This window comes from Cucumis sativus, chromosome 6 (genome assembly GCF_000004075.3).
Source record: "Cucumis sativus cultivar 9930 chromosome 6, Cucumber_9930_V3, whole genome shotgun sequence".
Classification (NCBI taxonomy): Eukaryota; Viridiplantae; Streptophyta; class Magnoliopsida; order Cucurbitales; family Cucurbitaceae; genus Cucumis; species Cucumis sativus.
In genome coordinates, this window is record NC_026660.2 from 26,063,364 (window position 1) to 26,084,261 (window position 20,898).

The 20,898-nt window shown below is 37.5% G+C and overlaps 4 protein-coding genes across 10 annotated transcripts; 3 read left to right on the forward strand and 1 right to left on the reverse strand.

Moving 5' to 3' along the window:
* Window positions 1-4,882, forward strand: LOC101212315 (calcium-transporting ATPase 2, plasma membrane-type). 3 transcript variants are annotated; one of them, XM_011659599.2, is made up of 8 exons: window positions 1-147; window positions 557-737; window positions 1,199-1,253; window positions 1,342-3,284; window positions 3,384-3,542; window positions 3,639-3,810; window positions 3,918-4,216; window positions 4,362-4,882. In XM_011659599.2, the coding sequence occupies exons 2-8, from the start codon at window positions 561-563 to the stop codon at window positions 4,599-4,601; spliced, it is 3,045 nt and encodes a 1,014-aa protein (XP_011657901.1). In that variant the 5' UTR covers window positions 1-147; window positions 557-560; the 3' UTR covers window positions 4,602-4,882. The 3 variants fall into 3 exon arrangements, with proteins under 3 accessions (XP_011657901.1, XP_031743177.1, XP_004141983.1); XM_004141935.3 differs by lacking the exon at window positions 1-147 and adding an exon at window positions 161-456; XM_031887317.1 differs by lacking the exon at window positions 1-147 and having other exon boundaries at window positions 160-737.
* Window positions 4,883-5,637: 755 nt separating this feature from the next.
* Window positions 5,638-10,975, forward strand: LOC101212071 (pentatricopeptide repeat-containing protein At5g67570, chloroplastic). Its single transcript, XM_004141934.3, has 9 exons — window positions 5,638-6,324; window positions 6,399-6,590; window positions 6,793-6,874; window positions 6,968-7,159; window positions 7,303-7,416; window positions 8,663-8,756; window positions 8,841-8,998; window positions 9,429-9,860; window positions 10,052-10,975. Exons 1-9 carry the CDS (start codon window positions 5,747-5,749, stop codon window positions 10,790-10,792), a joined length of 2,583 nt encoding a protein of 860 aa, XP_004141982.1. The 5' UTR covers window positions 5,638-5,746; the 3' UTR covers window positions 10,793-10,975.
* Window positions 10,976-11,598: 623 nt separating this feature from the next.
* Window positions 11,599-12,845, forward strand: LOC101203973 (50S ribosomal protein L7/L12). Its single transcript, XM_004141816.3, has one exon. It carries the CDS (start codon window positions 11,731-11,733, stop codon window positions 12,235-12,237), a length of 507 nt encoding a protein of 168 aa, XP_004141864.1. The 5' UTR covers window positions 11,599-11,730; the 3' UTR covers window positions 12,238-12,845.
* Window positions 12,846-13,455: 610 nt separating this feature from the next.
* Window positions 13,456-20,482, reverse strand: LOC101202913 (telomere repeat-binding factor 2). Of its 5 annotated transcripts, none has more exons than XM_011659603.2 (7): window positions 20,099-20,482; window positions 19,443-19,612; window positions 19,055-19,266; window positions 18,451-18,535; window positions 17,552-17,635; window positions 14,210-14,585; window positions 13,456-13,746 (listed from the first exon to the last, which is right to left on the reverse strand). In XM_011659603.2, the coding sequence occupies exons 2-7, from the start codon at window positions 19,590-19,592 to the stop codon at window positions 13,733-13,735; spliced, it is 921 nt and encodes a 306-aa protein (XP_011657905.1). In that variant the 5' UTR covers window positions 19,593-19,612; window positions 20,099-20,482; the 3' UTR covers window positions 13,456-13,732. The 5 variants fall into 5 exon arrangements, with proteins under 5 accessions (XP_011657905.1, XP_011657903.1, XP_031743399.1 ...); XM_011659601.2 differs by having other exon boundaries at window positions 13,456-13,775; XM_031887539.1 differs by having other exon boundaries at window positions 13,456-13,775; window positions 19,443-19,592; window positions 20,099-20,448.
* Window positions 20,483-20,898: the final 416 nt, after the last annotated feature.

The window sequence follows — 20,898 nt, forward strand, 5'->3', positions numbered from 1 at the left end:
AAAAAAAAAAGACGCAGATAAAAAGGAGAAAAAGAAAACAACTTTTTTTTTTTTGAAAAGAAAACAATACTCTTAATTCGCTAATTTTTGGAATTGAGAACGAGTCCGAGAAACAGAGGAGGATTAGACTGACGGTTATAAACTAAAGTAATGCAAAAAAATTCGGATCAACACTCAAATTGATTGATTAGCTCATACTAATTTCTTCACCATCCCTTCTTCCTCCTCCTCTGTAATTCATTGTGTTTTTGGATTTTGATTTCTGAATCCAAAATGGCGACGTAGAGATAGATAGATAGATAGATAGAGATAGGGAGAGAGAGAGAGAGAGAGTAAGAGAGAGAGCTGCCACTACTACTGTTTATTATTATTATTTTTCTGGTAATTGTCGTAATTTGTTAATTTTGCACGAAGCATCGTTGCAACTCCGACCCAAGTTCCGTAGAAAGTGACTGAGTTTTGTATCAACATTTCCTTCCATCGTTTCCTTTCGTTTCGTTTCTATCTATCTATATATATACAAACTCTGATTATAATCTAAAAAAATTGTTTTCAGAAAAATGGAAAGGTTTTTGGAGGAGAATTTTAGTGGCGTCAAACCTAAAAACTCGTCGGAAGAGGTGCTGCAGAGGTGGAGGGAGCTTTGTGGTGTTGTCAAGAACCCCAAAAGAAGGTTTCGATTCACTGCTAATCTCTCTAAGCGTGGGGAAGCTGCTGCTATGCGCCAGAATAATCAGGTTCTTCTTCTATTTCATTCTCCATACTTCCTCTCATTTTTGTATTTTGCTTATCTTTTTTTTTTTTTTTTTTTTTTTTTTTTGCTTTTTGGAGCATTGTTATTTTCAATGATCTGGGTTTGGTGTGTTTTCTTGCTGGCTATAATAACTGAATCCTCGAATGAAACAGTTGAGTTAAAAGTATAGCGTATGGTTATATCAAACTTCAAAGCTGGAGGTTCTCTGTTCGTATCCCTTTAATGTTATTAGTTTTCAAATAGTACTGGTAGTCGCTCATTGCGTTCAATTCACAAAAAGAATGGGGCTTTGTTTTGTGCTAATTTCTAAGTCCAAAAGTGAGAAGTATTAATAGAAGATTATAACGATTCTGTATGTTTAAATGAACATGATAACAGTAAAGCTTTTAGGTTGACAGATTTTTCTTCTGCTATGAGCTGACGTATCCAGTTTTGTTACTGTAGGAAAAGTTGAGGATTGCAGTTTTAGTCTCAAAAGCTGCGTTTCAATTCATCCAAGGTGAGTAGCTCTGGAATTTTGATGAAGAAATGTGGTTGTTTTGTGGTGGTTTTCTCATATTTGATGGAATTTGTCATCGTATCTTTAGGTGTGCAACCAAGTGACTATACTGTTCCGGAGGAAGTCAAAGCTGCAGGTTTTCATATTTGTGCCGATGAACTTGGGTCTGTTGTTGAAGGCCATGATACAAAGAAGTTTAAATATCATGGTGGGGTTGAAGGGATTGCTCAGAAGCTCTGTACATCAACAACAAATGGACTTACTGGTGATGCCGATGCACTCAATCATAGGCAAGGGATTTATGGAGTAAATAAATTTGCTGAGAGTGAACAGAGGAGTTTCTTTGTGTTTGTTTGGGAAGCCCTTCAAGACATGACTCTCATGATTCTTGGACTCTGTGCTTTTGTCTCTTTGGTGGTTGGCATAATAACGGAAGGATGGCCACATGGAGCTCACGATGGCCTTGGAATTGTTGCTAGTATCTTATTAGTTGTGTTTGTCACAGCAACTAGTGATTACAGACAATCCCTGCAGTTCAAGGACTTGGATAAGGAGAAAAAAAAGATATCAATTCAGGTTACAAGGAACAGTTATAGACAGAAAATGTCAATCTATGACTTACTTCCTGGAGATATTGTTCACCTGTCGATTGGGGATCAAGTCCCTGCTGATGGACTATTTGTTTCAGGGTTTTCTGTGTTGATTGATGAGTCAAGCTTGACGGGAGAAAGTGAGCCAGTGATGGTGACAGCAGAAAACCCCTATCTTCTTTCTGGAACTAAAGTTCAAGATGGATCCTGCAAGATGATGGTCACTACTGTTGGGATGAGAACCCAATGGGGTAAGTTGATGGCCACTCTTAGTGAAGGTGGAGATGACGAAACTCCATTGCAGGTGAAATTAAATGGGGTGGCAACAATTATTGGGAAAATTGGTCTTTTCTTTGCAGTCATCACTTTCGCTGTGTTAGTTCAAGGAATGCTTAGCCGTAAAATTCGAGAAGGGACTCACTGGAGCTGGTCAGCAGATGATGCATTAGAGGTATTGGAATTCTTTGCTGTTGCAGTTACAATTGTTGTTGTTGCTGTGCCAGAGGGCCTTCCTTTGGCTGTGACGTTAAGTCTTGCCTTTGCCATGAAGAAAATGATGAATGATAAGGCACTCGTCCGTCACTTGGCAGCTTGTGAAACTATGGGTTCTGCCACAAGTATTTGCAGTGACAAAACTGGAACAATCACCACAAATCGCATGACAGTAGTCAAGTCATGCATTTGCATGAATGTCAAGGAATCATGTAATAATGCATCAGATTTCTCTTCTGACCTTCCATCCTCTGTTGTCAAACTTCTGCTGCAATCCATATTCAACAACACTGGAGGAGAAGTTGTAATCAACCAAAGTGGCAAACGTGAGTTGTTGGGCACTCCCACTGAGACTGCATTATTAGAGTTTGGTCTCTCACTTGGAGGAGATTTTCAGGCTGAAAGACAGGCAGGTAAACTTATTAAAGTGGAGCCGTTCAACTCTTTGAAAAAGCGAATGGGTGTTGTCCTACAATTTCCTGAAGGCGGTTACCGTGCACACACGAAAGGGGCTTCAGAAATAGTACTAGCTGCCTGTGACAAGGTGATCAACTCGAGTGGTGAGGTTGTTCCTTTAGATGAATCTTCCATCAAGCATCTCAATGTTATTATCAATCAATTTGCTGGTGAAGCTCTCCGAACACTTTGCCTTGCCTATATGGAACTGGAAAATGGATTCTCTGTCAATGATCCTATTCCAGGTTCTGGTTATACCTGTATAGGTATAGTGGGTATTAAAGATCCTGTTCGTCCTGGTGTGAAGGAGTCTGTTGCAGTTTGTCGTTCAGCTGGTATAACTGTACGAATGGTTACTGGTGACAATATCAATACTGCGAAAGCTATTGCTAGGGAATGTGGAATTCTCACAGATGATGGTATAGCTATTGAGGGTCCAGATTTCAGAGAGAAGAGTCAAGAGGAACTGCTTAAAATTATTCCGAAAATCCAGGTGCATAGTTATTTTCCTAATATTTGTGCATTATCTAATTTCCCACAATTAGTCTATTATGTTCGCAATCACAGTTAAGAACTTCTGATTTTTATGTAGGTGATGGCTCGATCTTCACCTCTAGATAAGCACACTCTGGTCAAGCATTTGCGGACCACCTTTGATGAAGTAGTTGCAGTTACTGGTGATGGGACAAACGATGCTCCCGCACTTCACGAAGCAGATATTGGACTGGCAATGGGCATCGCTGGAACTGAGGCGAGTTTAACATTGAGCTATTCAAACTCCAAGAAAACATATCTGCCTTAGTTAACTGTAAAGACTGTTTAATTGACATCTAATTCTGGCTTTCAGGTCGCCAAAGAGAGTGCTGATGTGATCATTCTTGATGATAATTTCTCTACAATAGTGACCGTTGGAAAATGGGGTCGTTCCGTTTACATAAACATTCAAAAATTTGTGCAATTCCAGCTGACTGTTAACATAGTGGCGTTGATTGTAAACTTCTCGTCAGCTTGTTTGACAGGTTGAAACACCACCTTATATTGCTTGTTTCACTTATAATATTATTAGGCCCAAAACTTCTTGTTTTCCTTCTTCTGCTAACCTTTTGGTGTGAAAATGTTGCTTCAGGTAGTGCTCCTCTTACTGCAGTCCAACTCTTGTGGGTGAACATGATTATGGATACACTTGGAGCATTGGCTCTCGCTACCGAGCCTCCAACTGATGAATTGATGAAGCGGTTACCTGTCGGGAGGAGAGGAAGTTTTATCAGCAATGTCATGTGGAGAAATATCTTGGGTCAGTCCTTTTATCAGTTCTCAGTCATATGGTTTTTACAGGCCAAAGGGAAATCAACTTTCGGTCTCGACGGCCCTGATTCTGATCTGATACTGAATACTCTCATCTTCAATTCATTCGTGTTCTGTCAGGTACACACTGTTTCTAACCTTTTGCATTTATGCTATTATGAGAAGATGGTTGATGATATGATCAAATCCAACCACTTTCTGAATCTATATTTACTACATTATCGTAACCCATCTACTCGAATAATTTTGGATCTCATTCTTGCAGATTTTCAACGAAATAAGTTCAAGGGAGATGGACAAAATCGATGTGTTCAAAGGAATACTTGATAACTATGTGTTTGTTGCTGTTCTTGGTTCCACCGTCATCTTCCAAATAATCATCATCGAATTCCTGGGAACATTTGCAAGCACAACTCCTCTGAGTATGTCGCAGTGGACGTTCAGCTTGGTGATCGGATTTCTAGGAATGCCAATTGCTGCTTTCTTGAAGACAATTGCAGTATAAACAAAACCCAGATCCAAAAGCAGAGAGGAAGAAGATGTTTTCTTCAATCACATAGATTTTAGTGAGGCCGTTGTTTATTTATCGAACTGTAGTATAGCTCTGTGATTTTTCAATGTATTATATATTATTAGTGGCCAACGATTCGTTAAATTGAATATCTATTCTTCTATATACACCATTGTTTTATTCTTTCATTCTTCATCCCACGCCTGTGGCAGTGGTGAGGCGGATGTCAAACATACACTTGATACTTCCAATACCAAGATTATATTTTATTTTCTTCTTTCATCTTCAAAATTATTATGGGTTCAAGCTAATGAGTCTTTATTGTCATTGTTCGGATACTTGTACTCGTTTGTATAGGTTGAAGCATTCCCTCTGTTCCACATTTTGGTTGACGGAGTGATTTAGTTTATGTATGAAGATCTCCTCTGCTAGTTTTTTTTCAAAAAAATTAAGCTTGTATATATTACTTTCACTTCCAACATTTTTTTAAAAAAAATTATTTCATAAACTTTTACAAAGACAGGTTTAGATTGACGTAAGAAAAAATATATTTTTGGGATATATTAGAGTTTGGTCGGCTAAACTCTTATAAAAATCCATTTATATGATGAACTCTCAGTGTGTTTGGGGTGGGAATTAGGAAAAAGGGGCCAAGGGTTTACATTTTTGGGATTAGAGTTAAATAACCCCACAAATATCCTTACTTCATCTTCCCATAATTCTACAAATTTATCTATTTCATTTTTATCATAATACTACACTAGTAACACTTTCCCTAAACATAAGTTATAATAGCATTACAATTATAAACCTTCCTTCGTACGCATATTATCATAATTAATACAACAATAATTCTTTCTTCAAATACATGTTATTATAACATTACCAATAATAAATCTAATTCAAAATGGATCTTGTTTCTGTATGAAGGAGGTTAATAGAAATGATAAGTTTGGAAGTTGGGAGAGTATACAAACCTCTAAATTCGTCGATTTTTGGTGGGACAAATTAAATATCTAGAGGAAGGGCCAAGGGCGTGCTCGGTGCTCGCGTGTGCGCGGGGTTTTAGTCGAAGGCATATATAAATCAATAGCGCCTTTCTATCCAAAGCAATTTCTGTGGAACTTTTGCTTCCGGAAATGGAAGCTTTGAACTCAAATACACCAATTCCTTCACCAAAATTTGAACCAGATACCGATAAAATTAAGCGAATGCTTCTCCAGAAGGGTGTTTATCCCACTCCCAGAATTGTCCGCTCACTCCGCAAGAAAGAAATCCAGAAGTACAATCGCAAACTCAAGCGAGTGGCCGAACGACAATCCGCTCAGTCGCCACCTCTTTCTGAGTCCCAAAAGCAACTTATCGCCGAGGAAACTCATTTTCTGACGTTGAGAAGCGAGTACAAGGAGTTCTCGAAGGCCATTGAGGCAAAACCAGCCGGTGGTTTGATGGTCGGGAGGCCTTGGGAGAGACTGGAAAGAGTTAATTTTAAAGAACTTACGGGTGTTAGAACGGGATACAATCGGGATAGTCTGAAGAAGGAGAGTTTGAGAGAATTGAGGAAGCTGTTTGAGACTCGTAAGCTCGAGGAATCGCAGTGGGCTTTGGATGACGATGTGGAACTGAAGGAAGAGTGGTTGGAGAGTGAAAATGATCGATATGACGTCGTGAAACGGAGGCGTGGCGACGGAGAGGTTATTCGCTTCCTTGTTGACAGGTTTGTATAGGTCGAATTCGGTTGGACGACTATGAAGTTTCGATAACTCAAGACAGCAACGTTACTATTTTCAGGCTAAGTTCGGGACCAATTTCAATGAGAGATTGGAAATTCTCGAGGATGATGATACGGTCAGGCTTGCAGTTCAATGAAGGTCAACTACTTAAAATTCTGGACGCCCTTGGTGCTAAGGGATGTTGGAAACAGGCCTTATCAGTGGTTGAGTGGGTGTACAATCTGAAAAGTCATAGTCATTCTAAAAGCAGGTAAGATATTTAATCCATACTGAATTACATATGTAAACAATTATAATGGTGAATGTTGTCTGTTACCTTCTTTGTTGGAAATTTCCTCAAGTTTGATTAATTGCTATTCATACATGTGTTTGATCAATGTATTAATTTTATTTTTTAGCTCCCTCATGAAGTACGTGTTTTTCTGTAGTTAAATAAGTTGTGCATTTTGCAGGTTTGTCTATACAAAGCTTTTAGCTGTTCTTGGGATGGCAAGGAAACCACAGGAAGCCCTTCAGATATTTAATTTGATGAGGGTAATGTTGTAGTGCCTTTGTTCTTCCATATTCAAAAAATATTTTTCAATATGTGTGTGATGTTGTTAGATATGTTATAGTTACCTTATTCAGGGAGACGGCCAGATATATCCTGATATGGCTGCATATCACAGTATAGCTGTTACGCTAGGTCAAGCTGGCCTCTTGAAACAATTGCTGAAAGTTATTGAATTCATGAGGCAGCAACCATCTAAAAAAGTTAGAAACAAGTGCCGCAAATCTTGGGATCCTGCAGTTGAACCCGACCTTGTTATATATAATGCTGTAAGAGATCATATTTATCTAGCATCTTGACACGTTTTTATATTTTTCAGTAATATGTTTTTAGTGTGGAAAAAGTACTTGATCTCCATGCTATGTCCTACAATATAGTAGAAGTTGCTAATCCCCTCCAAAATTATTGCTAGATTTTGAACGCATGCATTCCCACCCTTGAGTGGAAAGGTGTCTACTGGGTGTTCACACAATTGAGAAAGAGTGGTTTGAGACCTAATGGAGCAACATATGGACTTTCTATGGAGGTACCTGCTAAATCCTATTTTTGAATAGTTGAACTGAAATTCCTGTTTTTTTTTTTTTTTTTGTGTGTGTTTAAATGGAGTGTACTCATGGTGATGCCTCGTATTATGAATGAACGCCATGAGGTTAATACCAGAAAAGAGCTCTCTCTCTCACTGTGTGTGTGTGTGTCATACTTAAACGCATGCTTTGATTCAAAGTTATTGTTTTGAGATGGATGGTATTGTGTTTTGTACCTGCCCTCTGCTATTATGTTCCTGAACTGAACGGCTACTTTAGAGCTCTGGCATGTATAAAATTTGACCTCTCTTATTGAATGTGAACTAGGATGAAATACCAATTTTAATAGGAATATTTGGGGTGTATCCTTCACTCTATCTATTGTAAAATTTCCGCAAGACTGTGCATAATGTTTTCCATGCCTTATGTCTAGATATATACTCATAGGTTTCTCATAAAAAATGGAAGGGTTAAGAAAGGATGGTGAAGGTAAAGGGTTGTGACAAGCCTGCAGGAGACAAAGCTTAGTACAACATTGATGAACTTCAATTTTCTGAGAAATCCTTCACCATCTTTTTGCAACTCTTCCCGAAATAGGCTTTAGAGCTATCCTTCACGGTCATCTATTAAACTCAAGTATAATTACTTCAACAGTGCATTAGTGAGCTGTGATCGGGTTGGACAAGGTTTTCCTTGTACCTTAGTTACTCACTTTCTACAACAAAATGAGGATAGGTGGGCTATCCACCCAATGCTGCCTGTTTGACCTTGATATTCAAAAGAAGAAACAAAGGGATCATTATCCATCTCACTTAGTTTTTAATAGGTATTCTTCATGCACCATTGAAAAGATGTGAGGGTCACATTAGATCGGAATCACGAAAGTGCGTTAGTGGTTATTCTCCAACCATGTTAGAAATCATATCCAAGCATTAAAAGTATAATTAACCACCTCTAATGCTCAGTATTAACTAACCACTACAATGATTATTTGAACATTCGCTCTTGGACATATATTATAGCATATTATTTAATATAATTTTGCCCTTTGCTACTCTGAGCTGATAATAGTTGGACCCTCCATGATATTCTTGGATAACGTTTCCTAGTAAGTTGTTGCATTTATGTTTTATTTTTTTTAATAAGAGGAAACTCATCTGATGTTTTGAGTGGGAGAAAGCATGTCACTTGATATTTCTGTCTTTGAGAAACTTTTGTTTAAGCCTTACTGTACATGATTGTTGCAAGGTTATGCTGAAATCTGGAAAGTATGAGCAACTTCACAATCTTTTTACAAAAATGAAGAAGAATGGACAAACTCTAAAGGCAAACACTTACAGAGGTATTTTCATCTGTATGTCTTCTGCAAATGGTTGTTTCTGGACCCTTGACTTAATGAATCTCTGACTCTGGCATGGGACTGTAGTTCTTGTCAAAGCTTTTTGGGAGGAAGGAAATGTCAATGGAGCTATTGAGGCAGTCAGGGATATGGAACAAAGAGGAGTAGTTGGATCTGCCAGTGTCTATTACGAACTAGCTTGTTGTTTATGTTACAATGGGAAGTGGCAAGATGCATTAGTAGAGGTAGGTTCACCGTCAATATATTTAACTTACTTATTTAGCATACGGCTTTTCAGGACCTTTGTCTCGGATCATTTCTTTATTTAACTTTATAATCTCTACATCCTGACTAAAGCAAATTTATGTTCAACGTTCAATGACGATTTCTTTTCTTTTTTCTTACTTTTCATGATTCTGGAAATAAATCTTTCCAGAAGGGTTTTGGCAGTGTTTATGATAAATTCAAATTTTAGGTGTTATAATGCATTCAAATCTTGTGAAAAATATCATCACATTTATTAAACCACCAATTCATCCAAAAGCTTAAGTTGGTGGTTGAAGGCAAATTTAATTATATTTCACTAACAACATTCATGATCTTTTAGCAACACAATCTTGATTGTAACAGTTGCAGGTAGGAAGTTCTGTTCTCATTATATAAACGTGCCTGCAGGTGGAAAAAATGAAAACACTATCACACATGAAACCTTTGGTGGTGACCTTCACTGGCATGATCTCATCTTCCTTCAATGGTGGACATATTGATGATTGTATATCCATTTTCGAGTACATGAAGCAAATATGTGCCCCGAATATAGGAACCATAAATACCATGCTCAAAGTTTATGGCCGAAATGATATGTATTCTAAAGCAAAAGATTTGTTTGAAGAAATAAAGAGAAAAGCTGATAGTTCCTCCCATGATAGCGCTGTTCCTTCTTTAGTGCCGGATGAATATACGTATGCCTCAATGCTTGAGGCAGCTGCTAGTTCACTCCAATGGGAATATTTTGAGAGCGTATACAGAGAAATGGCTCTGTCGGGATACCAGCTTGATCAGAGTAAACACGCATTATTACTTGTGGAAGCATCCAAAGCTGGGAAGGTGGAAACTCTTCCCTCTTTCCTTTATCTATATTTTAGAACCTTTAGCCAGTTCTTGAAAACTGAATCCTTCCAGTGTTTGGTTATTTCTTGACATCGATCTTTTAATTTTACATGTCCCTTCATTTGTAGTGAAGTTAGTCTTAAATAGATAGGCACCTGAACTAATATACTAAAGTTTATCTATTTCAGTGGTATCTGTTGGATCATGCATTTGACACAATCTTGGAAGCTGGACAGATTCCCCATCCATTGTTGTTCACAGAAATGATATTGCAACTCACAACTCAAGATAACTATGAGCAGGCTGTCACCTTAGTTAGAACCATGGGTTATGCTCCATTTCAAGTGAGTGAAAGGCAATGGACAGAACTTTTTGAAGGGAACACGGACAGAATTCGTCGGAATAACTTGAAACAACTGTTGCATGCTCTTGGCGACTGTGATGCTTCAGAAGCCACGGTCTCGAACTTGTCAAGGTCACTGCAGTCTCTTTGCAAATTTGACATACCAGAGAACACCTCCCAATCTGTAGCTTGTGACCATGATGCAACAGATGAATTGCAACTTCCTGATTCTGAAAACATGGAGAATATGAAGCTTCACCCAGATGAAGACGAGTCATTGGATATCATTCCTGTTGACCATGCAAGTTTGAACATGAAAGTCAATAGTGAGTCAAAGATGTCTCCTTGGTCAGTGAGTATTTCTGATGGTGCTTTAGGGACTGGCCAATTTTCAGACGGTTCCAACAATGTGCACTCGCCTTTTGATTTATGCGGTGAAAGCGAGGACGATGAGGAAGAACTTAACACGTTACTTGATGAATTTGATGATGCTTATGATTCAAACTTGCCTGCTGTCAATGAAATATTGGAAACCTGGAAAGAGGAGAGAAAAGCTGATGGGTTATTTCTCCACTCTTTGAATTAGTACTTTAGTACTGTCTTGTCATGTGTATGTATATAGTACATTTCTACATAATTTGCATATCCATAGCTTTAAATCGTTGCATTTCACTATAATGTAGTGTGGCGGCCTTTTTCCATAACGCTAGAGAGTATGTTTTACTGACAAATAACCTCCCAATAACAACAACGGTCCGAATTCTTACCACTCGTCTGTTCAACTTCAGCGTCTTGAGATAATTTTGGAGATAATCTTTACATGAAACATTTCTTAATATAGTGAATTGTTTTGCTTTATCTATAATAGATGTGGACAGTCAAATATGTACATACTAATTTTTAATTTTTCTTAAAAGATAGGTATAAAACCAAAGCTCTCACTACCACCAACTCAAGCTCAACCCTACTATAATAGTGATTGATTTTTTATCTCTTTTAAGTTTTCTAATTTCCAAGATTACTATTGTGATTGTTTTTAATTTTTTTCACAAAAAAATAAAATAATAACAATAAAACTTTTTAAGTTAAAAAAAGTTACAAATTATGTTAATCTAATTCAATTTTTGTGTAAATGTGTGTTTGTATATAATAAAAAGTTAAAACAAACTAAAACGATGGATATTAAAAGTGTCAACATTTCATAGTTTAAATTTAGACTTGGAAGTAAATTGAGAAATACTAAAATAAAATAGATTTAAAGAACTACAATAACAAAATTGAATGTTAATAAAAATGACGTGTGAAATCCTCCTTTTAAAGGGTAACGTGGACTTTTTTGCCTATTTTTGGACTATTATTCAAACTCTTGACATTGTAAGACATATTTCAAAATTTCAATTAGTTTTGAGGGTCACTAATGGAAGGTGAAACCCTAATGAATTCAGAGACGCTTCGATGAAACACGATTCTCTGTGACTTACCAATACCGTCGTCGGTCTCCGCCACAAACCCTAATACCTCGAAATGCCATCAATTGCCTCCAAACTTCCGGCCAAATCTTTAGTGAGGCTTCTCACTGTCGCTCCAAGACCATTGCTAGTTCGGTCCCTCAGCACCGTCGCCGAGGAACGAACCCAGAAACTCGAGAGGATCGCCGATGAGCTCCTCGACCTCACTAAAATCGAACGACATGACTATGCCATCCTCTTCCGGTATAAAATGGGTTTAAACAAGTACGGGCCTGCAGTTTCTGGGCTAAGTGCACCAGGTTCAGCCGCCGCCGGATCTGCCGCCGCCGAAACAAAAGAAGCTGAGAAAACTGTTTTTGATATAAAGCTCGAGAAATTTGATGCGGCGGCCAAGATCAAGATCATAAAGGAGGTAAGAACGTTCACTGATTTGGGTCTGAAAGAGGCTAAGGATTTGGTGGAGAAGGTGCCCGTGGTGCTCAAGAAGGGAGTAACAAAAGATCAAGGAAACCCAATTATTGAGAAGCTTAAGGAATTGGGAGCTACTGCTGTATTGGAATGACTTTTTTTCTTCTCCTCTGTCATTTCATACGTTATTTTTGGAGTAAAATAATGCTGCCCTTGTTGGAGAACTATCGAAATTTTTTCAAAGTGCCAAGATTTATGAAGATTACAATTCAAAGTCATATTGTTGCTTGACTCGATTTTCAAAGTACATTTGGTTTTTTCCCCTTTGACATTTCTCCGCCGGATTTGCAATGAGAATCAGTTTCATTCTGACGTTCCTAGCCGGACCTGATGAATTTAGCCAATCTATAATCCCCATGTAAACGAAGGGGAAGAATATGTCCTAAAAGCTCTCTCTCCTCTTCTACCCATTTGAGATGTGATATAAGAAAAATCTCTACTTCTTGTTCGGTAAAATTCCCCGAGGGAAAAGCTATATGTATTTTGTTCTTTCCATGAGATTCTTGAAGAACAATTGAACAATTTTAATTATGTTGCTTCTCTTCTCATGTGGGCTTAATTCTTGACAAAAAGTTGTCAAAGAATTGATCTTCGTTCTTTGACGATCGGTTTATTTCTTCCTTTTTCCATGGGTTTAAGGGGCTTTTATAATCTGAATTATATCTAATTAATCAAGTTTAATGATAAATTCTCCCTTTTTTCCCTTCACTTGTATTATTGAAGCTAAATTCATGGTTTTTATTAGTCTTGTAATGCATGGCTGAATGCAGGTAGAACAAAAATATGGCAATAGTATTTTTCTTCAAATCACGAACCAGAAACTAGTAAAAGTTCTATTGGTTATGTTATGTCGAAACTCGTTTATCTCTAATAAGTGAAAACGTTCGTTTCCTTCAGTTCTGAAAAGTTAATTCTTGCAGAAACGCTTCAATCAGCAATTCAGTCTTTTGTTTTCGGAAATTGCAATCCGATTCAATCTACACATTCAAATTGTTAAAATGTTTCCTCTTCTGGCTGTTCTGTTTCGACCTATTTATGCTGAAACAAACGCAAAAACAGATCACCAAGGAAGCATAATTAGGGTGAGAAACTTTTTCTAAGATGTGCAGAGTGAACAAAAATCTTTGATTCACTTGGTAATTATTTTGTTTTTAAAAATGAAACTTATTTTCTCCCATTCATCTTACAATCTTTACAAGTATACGAGATGAAAATAAGAGAGATGTTTTTTAAAAAGTATTCAAAATTTAATGACAAGAAATTCAAATTAATTGTGGAATAAATGTAAGCTTAGAACCAAAAAATGGAAAGGAGGCCTTAATTTACAAATTTGATTTCTATTGGAATCATATAAAGGCAGTCTGCCGAGAAAACACCATTTTCGGGTATAGTAGTTCACAATGCTCTCACCAAAATCCTTTACTCTTTGATTCTAAAATCAAATACCGACATACACTTCTGATCATAAGATCCCCAGATGGTCTTTCTCATAAGTCAATCAAATTCTGCAGATTTACAATGCTAACTATATCTACAGTTTAGTTACAATCACTTGCACATGGAAATCCAGCATCAGCACCACCTTCATCTCAGAACACATTGCCTACAGTTGTCATTGCAAAGTTTTGTTATCTGCCAAAATAATAAATAACATAAAATAAAATAAAAAAGAACAAAAGGAAAAAAGTTGATACAAAAAGAAAAATCACTAGGCTCGAATTTTCCTTCCCATGGTTGTTTCGTAACAAGTCCAATAATGCTAGACATCAATGGAAGAAAAACGAGAATAAAATGGTACATTGTGAGCCAGTTGATAACAAAAAATCAGACGTGGAATCATTGATATAAGAACTCAAACAAACTTGGTCAATAGCCATGGGATTTGATCACGAGGGGTAGTGAAGTGGAAGGTGAATCGTTAACAGACCAACGGGTAATTTATATTAAGCTTTTTGTTGTCTTTTTCAAGTTCATACTAGTTTATGAAAAATCTAGATAACACATGTAGATATGTAAGTTTACAGAGTGCTAACTAAACAAGACATGCTGGTGTGTTAACTAATTACCTTGGAGAAGAACTTTCTGAATAGGACTTCTATTAGGGAATGTTCTGCACTCCAATGCCTTCATTGCTGCTTCAGCAAAAACTTGTGCTGTTTCAGCTTCAGCCTCCGCTTGTTCTGCTTCTCTTGCTGCCCTTTCAGCCTCTGCAATGGCAGCCTCTGCCTCAGCTACTGCACGTGCAGCAGCTATAGCTGCCTCCTCTGCAGTCATTACCTTCATCTTTGAAAGTTCCGAGTCAACCTGGGATTTAGTGATAATTTTGACTTCACTCTTCTCGGTTTTTGAAGAATCCGTCTGCTTATCCTCAAGGAGCAACAATGGTGTATTTCTTCTTCCAGGTAAGGGAGAATTTGGTGCAATTCTGTACTTATGCTTTACCTACCCAAACAAAATTCATTTAAATTAGCGTCAAGTGCCATTTTCTTTGTGATTTTTTTTTTAAAAAATCCAGCATTACTTGCATTACACTTTACAACGCTGCCTTGACTTATCAATATATCAAACTTTTAACTTACAAAACGAAATGGAAAATGAACCCTCTAATTTGAGCATGGATTTGTTATACATGCCTGCATGGCATGATAGACCATAGTTCAAAAGTATTTTCTGAAATTGCAGCTTTAATAAAACACGTAATGCTTCAAAATGCCCTTAAAAATATTCTTAGCCACATAACTTGGCACTTTTAAAGTGTTTGATGTGCCATGTTATTATGACTCTAGCATCATGGTCAATTAAGCTCCTCCTTGAGAAAATGGCTGCAGAAAGTGGGCGGAAGTTTCTCATTTGATCACTGGACAAGAGAATGTGGTCCATAGGGAGTAGCTTCACGAAAAGGAAAACCAAGTCACCTACCACAAAACTCAAATCCTTCCTCTTCTTGTTGACCAATGTCTTCACACATATATGCCAAGCCTGGAATATAAAATGTCATGCTTTGGAACGTAGGGTAAAATGTAGGCAAAGGATGGATTGTTGTAGAGACTGTAAAGTTTTAGTATCTAATAGCTCTCCCTACAATAAAGAAGAATTAAGATATTTCTTCATGGACTATGATTTTGATTCAGGAAATGGTGTCCTTTGAAAATCATGCTCAATGAAAAAGGGAAGGGTGGCAACCTGGTGGCTTATGTGTGACATGTGGCCCTTTGCGACTCCATTAGTGGCTTGGCTTTGTTGCCTTGAAGTGAATGAATTTAAAAGAACGGGCTTGCAGAGCTTCTTGCATAGAAGATAAGAAACGACTCAGCAGAGGAGAGGCAAGACTCTTTCACTAACTCAAGTTCAAGACCTCCGATTCAAATCCTCCTCAGGAGTTAAACCGTGTTTAGGTTTTGACCAGAGTGCTGTTGTTTTAAGGTATGAATTGTAAGAACAATTTCGGCCCAAATGCATCCAGCACATCCACTGGTTTGGTCTATCTGTGCAGCGTCAAGGATCTGCTTCTAAGCGGTCTGTTTACAATTGAACTGGTTATCCATTTGCAGGTGAAAGGAACTACTATTCTTCAAGTGCGTTTCCAGGTTCCTGAATAGCTGTTGCCAAAGAAAACTAAGAAATTCTTCTCCTTGTTGGATATGATTGAAAAAAATCCACGGAGCCATATGCCTCTTTAAAAAAAAAGGTCCCTTATACTCAAGCTGCGAAGGGATGCAGCAAAGAAGACATTGATACTTACTATAAACCCTATCCTTCAGAGTGGAGCAAGCCTTCATAAAATCCACTGTTATTTCCTCCTAAACTTGCTGAGATAAAGGTAGCAGCAATTCTACAGTCCTGCCATCATTGAATAATCAGTTTGTTCATCACACTTTATTGTAAAATCTGTTTTAATTCCTTCCCAGAAAAAATTCCCAGCTGATCATTTCTAGGAGCTTCACAAAGCAAGAGGTTCCTTTTAGAACCCCAATTAGCTTCTATGAAAAGTTAGTATCATTCAGCCCAGTTAAAACCCCGAGAAAATCATACATTGCTTCTTGTTAGAAATATAATTAGAATGAACATTCGAAATATTTTAAAGATACCTAGGGCATAGTGATCATTGGATAAAGGGTTGGTAATGGATGGTGGTTATATACAGTGTGGGTTAGGGGTGTAAGGAGTAAGTAGAGAACCCATGTTAAGGGAACTGTAATCTTCCTTCAGTTTGAAGCTATTTTCTGTTATTTTCTATTTCAAATTCTAGTTTCTAACAGTCTCTAGTTTGGACTTAGTGTTAGAAAAAAACATGGTCTTCTCTGATGCTCCATTGAGCACCTTGGGATCAAAGATACTCTCCATATGACTGAGGTACCCCAGTTTCACTGAGGCAAATACACATTACTGAAAGTTAGCATATAGCCTTTGATCATGCGGTGATGCATCTCAATGCTGCACATAAGTATCCAGACTAGGGCCACAAACCAAAATGCCATTAAAAAAGACAAACAAATCACCTCATCATGAAGTATGGCCTGTCTACTCAACCATGGGCTTGTGTCCTATTGATAATATCTCACTTCAGTGAATTTGTTTCCCAAACCAATCAATTACAAGAATTGGCTACCTTGTATTGCGCAAACAGCAGGGATCACACAACTGATTGGTTTGCTCTCTCCTACTAGCTATCATAACCAGCTTACCCTTTCCCCCCTCCCCTTTCAATTTGTTTTGTATACATCGAACTTTCAACCTTACTCCCACCTGGACATATCTTATGAACATTCCCCACTATTGAACGACACATTCTCGTGCATAAAAGTTCAAAATCATTCTTGCAATTACCCTTCCTATTCTGTAATCTCCTAAGCCACTGCTCCTTCAGGCCTTTCTCCTACTGAAGACCTTAGCACATGCTTACCATTGACATTCAATTAGCTTTGCAGCTCAACTGTCTCAAGACTCATGAGCAGTTGCAAACTTATAATAATCATTGTTCCAGATAATTCTTGTATTTCATTTTTTTTAAACAAGGAGTTAGATCTTTGCCCCTATACTTGGGTGCCTGCCTGCCCCAAACCTGAGCCCGAAAAACATCAAGGAAGTGTTTGGGGCAAGGAGTGGAGTTATGAATTTTGGAGAGTGGCACAGTCGTGGAGCCCACAGATTAAGGAATTAATAAAGTGTTTATAGTCATGGGACCCACCAACTCCTTTGACTAAACAAGGAGTAGAGTTCCCAACTCCAACTCCTTAGGCAAACCTTGGGCAAATCTCCCCGCAAGGGTTTGTGGCATTAAGCTCACCCCTCACCGAAAGAATTGAACTTAGGACCTCTAAGCCGGTATGACCAAAAAAACCCAAGTCCTGGCCAATGGGGCAGCCCCTTGGATATTATAATTTCTCAATTTGTAGTACGAGAATTACCTTTATCAACTTTCCATTTGCAGTCATATGCTTTAATTTTGTTGAAAGAAGTTTTTTAAGGTTTGACGGGGGCCAGTAATGCTCCTACACAGAAAATGAAAACTTCAGATTGTATAGAACCATGTTGTCAACAAAAAACAATCATGTAGAGGCATCAAGGTAGAAGAAGGAACTGAGAATTGCATAAAGAACAAGGAACTGAGAATTGCATAAAGAACAAGGAACTGAGAATTGCATAAAGAACAAGGAACTGAGAATTGCATAAAGAACAAGGAACTGAGAATTGCATAAAGAACAAGGAACTGAGAATTGCATAAAGAATAAGGAACTGAGAATTGTAAAGCTAGTGTCATAAAATTTTCTGTATTCATCTATACTTCTTTCAATATGTGAGGATTTACTATAATCTAAACCTTCAAATGGCCAGAGTGCACAATTCGATAGAGATCTAAATTATGAATGAGAAAAACCCAGAAACTGAAAGATATATAACTAAGCACCCAAATCTTCGAGATGATAAAATTGCATGAAATAAGTGAATTTGATAAACAAGAAAACATTTTTAGATTTTCCTTGGTTTTTGTTAGATGTCTTATCACTCTTTTTGTTTCTTTCCTCCTCTTTTAATGGAAAGTTATTTCCTACTTCCTACTCGCACAAGAGATTACCATGTAATGTTATAAACAGAAAAAGAAATCACATTTGGCAGACTTTTGACTGATAGGCATTCCTTCCACAGAAAGAAAAAAATACAGCAGCTCATAACAATGACAACACTATGATTTTGCTAATTATCCATTCTATTCATACAAAATAATTAAAGACGCCAGGAGGAAAGATGTTTACTGCAAATATAAAATTGTCAAACATTCGAATTCAACCGTGTTATGCATTAGCACCTCTATGTACATAGCAATTGCAGCTCGGTCAGAACCCCTTGGCTCCTTTAGGTTGTTAATTGCCTCTGATATAAGTTTGTCCAATCTACATCATGCAAAAGAGGTCTTATAAATCAATCCAAAATCAGGAAAGGAAGGATGAAGCACCTGCAGTTTCCAATGAAAGACTAATTCTAGAGCATGATGTTTAAAACCATGTCTAATGGATGTAAACCAATTTGGTAATTATATTTTCTCATTCTGAACGGAGGTAAAGAACCACTTAGATCAATAATGTGTCATTTCATAGTACAAGATAACCGACATAGAGGCAAAAGGAAATAGTGTAGAGCCAGAAAAGGCCTTTTGTTTCTCCAAAATAATATGAAAAAATAGAAAATAAATAGAGTGTCACTGAATGCAATAAGGTCAAGGGCTTTGGTAATGCATTAAAGCCAATATTTACTTTACCAGAAAAATTAGCTTGCTGTGCACTATGGTATTTGATATTTTAAATGAAACAATGTGAACCCAAATAACAATTGGTTATGCAACAATCACAACAAATATCTGATTATTTCACCATGGAACAAAAAAAGATTCACATGATTAGCTGCCATAAGACCTTGCTAGTGGCTCTTTCGGACCATTGGAGCGACTTGTTCCATTTGAAATCGCAAGTGGCTTAGCGTCAACGATCTCCTCATTTGGAAGCACAGTGCTTACAGGCACAAGATTATCATGATGTTTTATGGCCATAGAATTCTTTTTAAGTGCGAGCTTAGCCTTTTGCCTAGACCCCCATATTGCAGTAACATTTATATTTCTCCACTTATCCTGTTCAGAGCCAAAATTACATTGAAAAATCATTAAATGTTTCGGTAAACCAAGCACTGTATTTCCAAGTAGAATATTGAAAGAAAACTCAACATGAGATGTTTGGTGAATTTCTACATTCTGTGACTTAATACTGTGGTGAGTGAACGAGAAGTATGGGGACAGGGGGGAGGCACCTTGAGATCCACATTTGAGCGTTGATGCAAAATTGAGCTGAATTCAGGATCTGTGAGTATTGTGCGCCATTTTCCCGCTCCATGCTTGATCACTCCTGCCTTAAGGGCAGCTTCTTCTTCAGCTGTCCATTTTTGCTTAGGGGCACCCATCTGCAAAATCCAGCCCGACACTGCAACAATTTTTGAACTGTACTCCCGTTAAGTAATAAAATCAACTCAAGGAACACAAATCAGTAGCCAGTAGGTAATTAGTAATTCCATTGTTTCCAAGAAATAGAGTGTTTTCAAAATACATGAAATTGCTCACAAGAATCTTTCAACACAAATTTGATCGATTTTAGAACAAAATGGTAAACGATCAAATGGACCAATCAATGCTTCCATGTAAAACGATTTCATCCTCAATGAGGATAACTCAATGTCACATTTAACACCGAAGTTGTAAAGTTGGTGATCAAATAAAGATAAATGCAAGATTATTTCAACCCAGTAATTCAAATTGTTAGACATATGAAATAAATTTTCTCTCCGAAACGGTCCAAGCTTATAGTGCCTCGAGAATACTTCTATTTCCACCGAACGACTCATCGAAACTGAAAAAAGAAAAAGCAAGAATTGAACAAACAGAAGTGAAACAAAATTCAGTGCCTTCTTACCTTACAAGAAATAGGGAACAACAATAGAAACCGGCAGTTGGGATGGACTTCCCAGAGAAGAAAAAAAAAAGGCCAGGGCTTAAACCATTTTTCTGTGGCTCAGATTGTCGTCAGCAATTAACGCGTGGGCGGGGTGCTGATCGAAGGGAAGATCGGATAAATTATTTGGAAGAGGAAAAATTGAGGGGTCACGTCGTCATCGAAAGTAGACGAATCTTGGGAGGAACAAAGAAATGATAGAGAAGAAGAAATGAAGAGGAAATGGGTTTAGAAAAAAGTGGGAAATTGAGAATGGGAGGGACACTCTGAATTTATGTGTCCTAATAATTCAACCACACCAAACCCCCTCTGCTTTCAACCAAATTAACACAAATCACTGCCAATTGGACTATGGCTGATAAAGTAGAAGTTAATGTAATCAAATTCCATAACTACACAACCATTTACAACTTACTGTTTAAATTCTCCCATTTGTATCCTAAATTTTGGTCCCCCGCCTTTCGTAGTTGCGAAAAAGTAAATAAATGTTAAATTTTTTATTTAACTCACCTATCATAAATAGAAACCATGTCAATATTATGTGTTGTAGTCAAGTTTAGAAGTCTTGGTATGAAAGAAATAATAATTAATGGACTAACTTCAAATATCATTCCATCTAGAAGATGTGTAGAAATTTTGGAGAGGGAGATAGATATGGGGTTGGCCTCTAGTGTTAAAAAAGTTAAGCAAGAGGTAGAGAGCTCAAAAGAAGAACATCAAGTTACTTGGAGTATCATGAAGTTGGTATAATGATGGAATAG